Below are 8,653 nucleotides of genomic sequence, written 5' to 3'. Positions count from 1 at the left end.
AATTAGGGTTGAATTATTGATATGAAATTAAGTTTTGTAGAAACAATAAATGAAACGAGTGTTGGATACAACAACATACCGAATTGGCAATTAATGCTCATAATTCACTCATATATCACCTAAATTTCCTACTTCAAAACTCTCTCCAATTTCAAACCATCAAAAGGTCCAAGGGCTAGTTCAGATTATAGGCCCAATATATTTGGGCCCAATTGATATGCACTCTCGATAAAAATCTTTACACTAACGGGCCGGCCCAAATTGTTATTAAAGGCCTGGCCCTTAAACTATCTTTACTTGAAAGGCCCAGCCCAATCCAACTATTTTTTTACCCTCTTAGAAGTTTAATGTAAGTTCATAGACAAAAATATAAAATAATATTTTACTAATATAATTTCAAAAGAAATCATTTAATAGGCATAGTTCTAAAAATAAAAATAAAAATAAAAAATTCAACATAGTCTTTAACTTAAATATTACAATTATAGCATTTGAATATTAAACTATTTTTTAAAAGAAAATTCCGGCTTGGGTTTCAAATGTTTTTACTCAAAATAGTTCTTTTTTTTAAGCTTATTAATTAAATATCTTATTTGAAATGATTAAAAAAAAAAAAGCAACACAAAAAAAAATTATAAATTTTAATAAATTTTTAATTCACCATCGGAAGGATTTTTTTTACCCAATTTTTGGTTGACCCAACCCGAAAATTTTCACAACTCAATCTAACTTGAAATTACATTTTTTTTTTAATTTTATTTATCATAATTTATAATTATTCGGATGTTAAAACTATTATTATTAAAAGGAGAGAAAATAAGGACTGTTATGGTATTTCACACAAAACGTGGACCCCATTACCGACCCACAGAACTGTCCAAGCCGTCCAGAGCTGACCTAGTTTGATTCGATGCCACGTGTCCTCATATTTCCCCTTCGTGTCGGCTACTTTCCCAAACATTCCTTTTAAATCGTCAGCTTTTTTCAACGCCGTCAATTAACGCCGTACCTTTTCCACGACAGTTTCCGTCAATCTGCTTTCGCATTGGCCAACCCGTTAATTAATTAATCAATTAATTTAATATCTAATTGTCGTTCTTGCTTCCATTTTCGTTACTTTTCAAATTCCTTCAACTCTTCTTCTAAAACCCTAGTTTCTCTCTCTCTGCATCGAGTTGCTTGATTTTTCTTCTTCAGATCTTGGTCACTGCAATCGCCATCGATCAATCATGGCGGAACACTCTGACAACGTTGAGTCGAAATCGGAGTCATTGATCGACAAGATAGTCGAGAAGATTCATGATCATGATTCTTCTTCGTCGGGATCAGACTCTGAAACCGAGGGATCCTTGAAGGAGAAGGTCTTCCGCCTTTTTGGAAGGGAGAGGCCAGTTCATCATGTCTTCGGCGGTGGAAAACGTACGGAATCTTACCTCTCTGATTTGAACTCATTGAATAATTGTTTTGCTTTTTCTATTACATTTCCTAAGTTTTGCACTGCTTCTATTCGTTTTATTCGACCTTCGTCTTGATTGGTGTTTCTTAGGCTTCTTTTTGCTCTTTGGATTCGTTCTAGCATGTTTCCCTATTCTTTGCTTGGATTTAGAATATATAAACAATTAGAAATTGTAGATCTGCTTGCTTTACCTTACTGGGACTCATTGATAGTTCAGATCGAGCGTACGCTATAATTGAGTGATTCATTGAGCTTCCAGAGCAGAGTATTTATTATTTTCATTGATAGTTCAGATCGAGCGTACGGTATAATAGAGTGATTCATTGAGCTTCCAGAACAGAGTATTTATTATTTTCTTCCCCGAACTTGTTATATTTGTTCCTTGTCCCGGTTTCAATACTTCTACTTCATTTTTTTCTGCGTTGCACATTTCTGATTTCACATTTGAATATGCTCTGATGACGACACTTGTCTTGCTTATGTCGTATGGTAATTTATTTTTTGTTTGGCGATTGGTAATGTTGATGACCGTTTCTGGCCCCTGTTGCATATGCAGCTGCTGATTTATTCTTGTGGAGGAATAAGAAGATCTCAGCTGGTGTCCTTACTGGAGCCACTGTTATCTGGGTTTTCTTTGAACTGCTCGAGTGCCATCTGCTTACGTTTGTTTCTCGTTCTCTGATCCTCTCTCTTGGGCTCTTGTTTGTTTGGTCCAATGCCCACACATTTATCTACAAGTGAGTTACTGAATCTCAACTTCCTTTTATCAATAATTAAGTTTCTAGCGACTTCAAATTATGCTCGTCTTTCCACTGTTTAACAAATGTAGTTACAGGAGTCCACCCCGAATCCCAGAAGTTCAACTTCCTGCGGACCCCTTCCTGGAGCTTGCTTCAACTTTGAGGGCGGAAATCAATTGTGGTTTTGCATTATTGCGGGACATTGCGACTGGAAGAGATTTGAAGAAATTCATCACTGTACGTATCTGCTATTGATGCACTCTTTTTGTCTTTTTATTGTGTGTATTTTACTTGTTGGGTTTATCTCAACTCTCAAGTAGCAACCGAGCCTGAACAAGTTGCGCAACTTAATATATATACCTTGATTGGACTACAGATTCGACCATTATACTTAATATGCTAATTTGTAGTCTCAGAAATCGAAGTTAGAATAATTGAATTTTATCTAGATTATAGAAATGTTATGTCTCTATATCAGGCAATCGCTGGCTTGTGGGTTCTGTCAATCGTGGGAAGCTGGTGCAATTTCTTGACGTTGTTCTACATAAGTAACGACATCTCGAGCTCTATCTTCATATTTATAGCCATCTTGTTATCATCCTTTCTTGATTCTGACGTTTGACAACAACTTTGAAAACGCAGACTTTGTTTTGTTGCACACTGTTCCTGTTCTGTATGAGAAGTATGAAGATAAGATCGACCCATTAGCGGAAAAGGCACTAATTGAGTTCAAAAAGCACTACGCCGTGTTTGAAGAAAAGGTTTTGAGCAAGATCCCAAAAGGGCCATTGAAAGGTAAGAAGGCTTAAACTGGGTTTGGTTGGGTGTCTTCTTCCCTCACAAAAAAGCGGTAACCACATGTTTATTGATCTCTTTCTCGTTGTCTTTTGAATGCACTCATCATAGTATAGTTGTTGTTCAATCACAAGGGTGGTTTTCGCAATTTAGTGGGTTTGTTCTGCAAATGGTGAATTTGTAAGTTATGTTATTAGTTGTATGGGAACTTTCATGAGGGGAAGTACTTTGGTTTGTGGTTAGCTTAGCTAATTTTATATACTTTTTTTTCTCTCTTTCGTTCCAATTTGGGTGATGCCTTGAGGGAAAGAATTATTGAACTAATTTTAATAATATTCAAACTTTTGAATTGAAATTGTTAGTTTTATCTCAAAAATATTTTGAAATTGATTGGATTGAAATTGTTTGTGAATTAAAAGAATGCTGAATGGAGAGTTTAATTTCCAGTTTGAATCAATCAAAAACTTCTCCATCTTCTTAAGCAACTCTTGTTGTCTAAAACCACTTGTTCCATTTGAAACTCTCCTATCTATCATTTCCTTCAACCTTGTAGGCTACATTTTTCTTGTCTAAATCATATTTCGAGGTATATATTTATATATAGGAATATATTTTATATAGCGGTAATTAGTTAGAATTTTATATTTGATATATTTTATTTTATCTTCAAAATTTTATTGTGAAGATTAATGAAAATTGGACTTTAGATTCCACTTGGACAATTTGTAACGCCTACGCACACCACTAGTTGATGTTGTCCTCTTTAGGCTTTCTGTTCCGGTCTTCCCCTCAAGATTTTTAAAACGCGTTTACTAGGAAGAGGTTTTCACACTCTTATAAAGAGAGTTTTGTTCTTCCCCCAATCGATGTGAGATCTCACAATCCACCCTCTTCAAGACACTCAGCGTCCTCGTTGGCATTCGTTCCTTTCTCTGATCAATTTGGGACTCCACCAAATCCACCCTCGATCCCACCTATATTTCTTGGACTTTCAATCCATTATGACCTTTTGTTTTATTTCCTTCTAGACTTTTGATCCTACCTGTATTTCTTGTACTTTCAATCCCACTTTTGTTATCCGTTCTTAACATAGTATCAGAGCTTCATTTTTAATTATATATATACTCGAAATATAAATAGAATAAAAGAATTATTTGATCTCCTCTCTTAATAAATAAGTAACCTCATCTCAAATATAGAAACTTTTTAGAAAATTTTCATCTTAACTATTTTTTTCTTTTTTTTTCGTATACCCTTGTAAAGATGTCCAAGGAAAAAAATTTAGTTTTTATATACATTTTTAAAAAGAATATTAATTTGAAAGAATTTTTACACTAAAAAAAAATATTTATTTATTTATTTAGTAAATGGGGATAACCATCTCATAAGTAGGCTTTGAGCTCTTGAATTTGGATGCCCAAATAATCGGCCCAACAGCCCAATTCACAGTTTGTATTCAACTATATAAATGTCAGGCTTGTTTCAACCCCATACCAATGCAGAGAAATCTAGGGTTTTGTCAATTAGGGTTCCTCTCTCTACCGCTCGATGAGGTTTTGTTGTACTTCTTCTAATTTATCTTCTGCAAAATAGTGAAGATTATTGCGATGAAGAACGAAATTGAAGATGAAAATCATCGATTATAGAGTGGTTACTTGATAATCCCTCTGTAAGATGAATAACTATCTGGTTCGTATTCACTGAGCTTCGTATCTTCTTTATTTTATTTTTTTATTTCCGATCCGAAGGGTCCTATGGATGGGGCGCCATTCTAATCAATGCGCTTTTGCTCCAAGTTTGCCTTCGGAAATCGTAGTGAAAGCAGATCGCCGAGCCAAGCTCTGAATAATTGGTTCGGTTTTCGATCTTTTTTTCATATAGTAATGTACTTCCGTTTTTTAGTTGGTTGATTAGAGCGAAGGTCCCAGCAGAGGGCAGGATAACTCATAGATTGAGTGCTCTCTAACATTTAATTAATTCCTTCGCAGATTAGACTGCCGAATCGTAGGACGCTCAAATTTCATTAGTTTTGGATCGTCTTGAACCCTCGGCAACATTTTTTTTCTTCCTGATTTCACTGTTTTTGATTTAGTGGATTTGTTGATCTTGTTTCGTCGGGAGTGGTTAGGCAGAATCTGTTTTACTTATCAGCATCTTTCTTCCTTAAATTTCCTCAAAATCTAATATTATATGTATATCAAGAATGCAGCATTGAACCTTGTTTCTTCAATAAGGATCCTAATGCAAACGTAGTTCTTCCAAATTGAAACATAAAAGTTCATTAGTGGAGTGGAAAACTGGAATTCTATCTCTGTAAATTTCTTCCCTCGCAGGTGGAAATTAAATAGTCCCAATATAGGATGGGATTGTCGGCCTTTCCCATCCCTACCCTGTGGACATCGTAGTATGCTACAAATTATGAACAAACATTGTGAAAGGAGTTAATCCTCATAAGTCTTAGGGATCCCTCCCTCCTTATCACGCCAGCCGGAGAAAAGGGAGATCGAGAGCCTTCAACGCACACGCACAATTAGGTTATACCAGAAAGATATATAGGACGGCGGCGGATTTGGTAGCAGCATCGGGAACCACCACAAACCGATTTGGGACCTTATCATTTGCTTTCGAAATCTATACTACAATTCTCTGGAACTTGCGAAGCTTTAGTGAGCTTGGGCTTTCTTTAGTGAGATTATTTCAAATCCACCATGATTTGTGTAGTTGGTTAATTTCGGTCCAGCACAAGAGAATAAAATAATAGTTAAATTTCAAATTTGATAATTAATTATTTAGTCTTTGATTTATAATTTTTAAAATTTGGACGTGATTATAGAAGAATAGTAAGATTAAAATCAAATGGGGATTATAAAATCCAGTTTATCATATACACATCTAATTGAAAATTGATTTAATTGAGTCACTTTTTTTCTTCTATCATAGACACCAATTTCAATTTTTTAAATTTTGCTTTCAAATTTTCTCTCCTTTGTTTTCAAGTTTTAGCATATGTTTCTGAGGCTTGAACTCACTTAACACTTACTTTCACTGACATAACTCATTCACTTAAGAATAGTTGTAATTTATTTTCAGTTTGATATTTTTATAAAATTCAAATAGAAATGTTTCACCTTTAGTAAGCTTTACTATTCGAAACAATGCATGGGTGGTTTAATCTTCCACTTTCTTAATGTAGACAAGGAGGTTCTCTAGTGACTCTATCCTGGTTCGAGTCTAATGCAACTCACAGAGAAGCCACTTACTTAGTCGATCCGAGTATGATAATCTACATATATGTTTGAAACTATTTTCAGAACACATGGAATCATTTGTTGTACAAAAAATGCAAACCCATTTGATTTCAATTGTAGTCAGAAGGTGGACAAAGCAACTCAAAGATGATCTGATCTTAATATTGGGCATTTGCCGCCGCATCAATGGCAGCAGCAACAGCTACTCATTGTTGACAAATGGGACATGCTTCCCATTTCAGTGTCTTCGGTCCCCCTCACCGCCCAAATGCTTGTGTGGTGGGGAATTCTTCTTCTTTCTATCTTCTTTTCTTTTGCCTTTGTAGGACACATTAGCTTCAGATTTTGTTGTTTTGCATCCAATACAGAGGTTTCATATCTATATGTTTTAAGTATTTTTCGTGATTAGACAAGCACACTATGAGATCCCATATCAGTCGAGGAGGAGAACGAAGCATTTAAGAGTTCTACATCCTCCACACAACTCACAACGCCTGTTCATATAACAAAAACAAGCCATATCAAATTCAAGATTAAGGTGCACTGAATTTTGGTGATAACCTATTCTTGTGTCCCCTGGCCATGGGCAAAGACCATAACCAGTAAAGATCAAGAAAGAAAACAACAAAAGGGTGTGAAACCAACGTTGTGAGGTTGATCTTCGTGGCTTTTTTCCTAACACATTTTGTCCATGTCCTGTCCTCTCACATTCAACTAGCCTAACGTTACCCTTTCTTCCTCTTTCACTCTTTAGACGCAGAAATGGTAGCTTTCCTTCCAGATTCCATGAATTGAAATTAGGATAGAGAAAACTGAAGATTTCCTACGACTGAAACTAGCAATGGAACATCGCATTGTCATTTTATAATTGACGAAGCACCTATGTAGATATGTGAAGAAACAAGTCAACTACTTAAATAAGCTAACTTTTAGTTGGTTTTGTACCCATGAAAATGCCTCAAATTCCTATCCATATGAAACAGATATTAGGAATCACAGTTCTCCACAATGGTATGATATTGTCCACTTTGAGCATAAGCTCTCGTGATTTTGCTTTAGACTTTCCCAACAGGCCTCATATTCCTTACTTATAAAGCCATGATCATATTTCTTACTTATAAAACCATGATCATTCCCTGAATTAGTCAATGTGGGACTCCTTCCAACAATCCTCAACAACAGATACCCTGTTTTTTCTTGAATAATGACTCGTTTCTCTTCCTCTATGGTATATGCACACTCAAGGATGCATGAGATACTTTGTTTATGAACAAATCTACGATCCTATCCAAGCCTTTCATCCACACAAGACCAACAGAATATAATTTCTCCATAGAAAATGAAGGGAAAAGGGATATTGCCAGAGAAAAAGAGGACAACCCTTCCAGAAATCTTCCATTGTCCGTTTCTTTTGGTTCTGGACATCATTCCCCTAAAACAACAACAGAATGAGAAACAATGAAGTAAAGAACTGGAGCTTAACGAACCGTAAAAGAAACGATCGTCTCCATCTTCCAGAATGACAACATTGGTTTCCTATGGATGGACTAGAAGTTAAAGAAGCAAGTGAAGAATTGTGCTTTAACTGGGACAAAATCAGATGTGTTAGAGGCTCCCAATCTTGTGTGACTTATATAAACAGGTCTGATAGAACCATCAAAGAAGAGTTCATCAGCATGGGCTATGAGGATAGATGGATGGATTGGAGTATTGAATTTGAAGCTCTGGGGTTCATCCAGAAACCTTGAAGGCTTAACAATCTTACAATCCATCATTTTGGATGTGGCATCATAGGACTGCATCATATTTGACAGCCAACTGGTGGAAAAGCTTCCAACTGCTAGAGATCGAGGGTCGTCCATAAGTTCTTTGCAATTCATGGATGTAAAAGGCGATGAAGAAAACAATTATATATATTCTTCGACGACATGACCACATGATCAATACCTCAGCTTGTTGACTAAACATGATGGTGGTCACAAGTGCATTTTTTTGTCTGTTCCTTTAAGGTCAAACAGGAGACACCAGGAACCAACTCCTCTCCCTATCTCTCCAACTTGCCCAGAGAAATCTCATAGCATGTGAATTTCTTTTCCTAGTTCACTTATAAAACAAGCAACTACCTTATTTTTTACATTCAGCACACAACCATACAACATATGAACTTAAAAGGCTTAACAAATATCTAAGGTCAATTTCACCTTGGAAAGACTTGAATTCCGGACTGATCTTGGCCTAACTTATATGGATAAGGAAAAAGGTTCTGAAATAACTTTTTCTTTAAGAAATTTCACTAAAATTGAAGAAACATGTGGTTCTGAAACTATTCAAGTATTATGGAGGTAAACAAGAAAAAGAAGATAAAAATCTGATAAACCTAAGTGAAGAAGCCAGCATCTCTAACGGAAAAAATG

The 8,653-nt window shown here is 35.7% G+C and overlaps 1 protein-coding gene, 1 long non-coding RNA gene and 1 other non-coding gene across 3 annotated transcripts; all 3 read left to right on the top strand.

Annotated features, from left to right (window-relative positions):
• Positions 1-1,099: 1,099 nt before the first annotated feature.
• LOC111473997 (reticulon-like protein B1) lies at positions 1,100-3,277 on the top strand. The gene is made up of 5 exons (XM_023119272.1): positions 1,100-1,419; positions 2,013-2,193; positions 2,292-2,433; positions 2,675-2,744; positions 2,839-3,277. The coding sequence occupies exons 1-5, from the start codon at positions 1,230-1,232 to the stop codon at positions 3,003-3,005; spliced, it is 750 nt and encodes a 249-aa protein (XP_022975040.1). The 5' UTR covers positions 1,100-1,229; the 3' UTR covers positions 3,006-3,277.
• Positions 3,278-4,418: 1,141 nt separating this feature from the next.
• Positions 4,419-5,772, top strand: LOC111473989. The gene is made up of 2 exons (XR_002715830.1): positions 4,419-4,680; positions 4,980-5,772. It is a non-coding gene; the product is annotated as an uncharacterized LOC111473989 (long non-coding RNA).
• Positions 4,905-5,052, top strand: LOC111474001. The gene has a single exon (XR_002715834.1). It is a non-coding gene; the product is annotated as a small nucleolar RNA snoR145 (small nucleolar RNA).
• Positions 5,773-8,653: the final 2,881 nt, after the last annotated feature.

This window comes from Cucurbita maxima, unplaced genomic scaffold (assembly GCF_002738345.1).
Source record: "Cucurbita maxima cultivar Rimu unplaced genomic scaffold, Cmax_1.0 Cma_Scf00211, whole genome shotgun sequence".
Taxonomy (NCBI): domain Eukaryota; kingdom Viridiplantae; phylum Streptophyta; class Magnoliopsida; order Cucurbitales; family Cucurbitaceae; genus Cucurbita; species Cucurbita maxima.
This window is presented reverse-complemented; position numbering and strand designations above follow the sequence as displayed.

Bases quoted from the DNA above. Each gene is read 5' to 3' on its own strand.
- LOC111473997 (XM_023119272.1), top strand. From the start codon at position 1,230: ATGGCGGAACACTCTGACAACGTTGAGTCGAAATCGGAGTCATTGATC. The intron at 2,194-2,291 runs GTGAGTTACTGA...ATGTAGTTACAG, and splicing joins GCCCACACATTTATCTACAA to GAGTCCACCCCGAATCCCAG. The intron at 2,745-2,838 runs GTAACGACATCT...TTGAAAACGCAG, and splicing joins CTTGACGTTGTTCTACATAA to ACTTTGTTTTGTTGCACACT.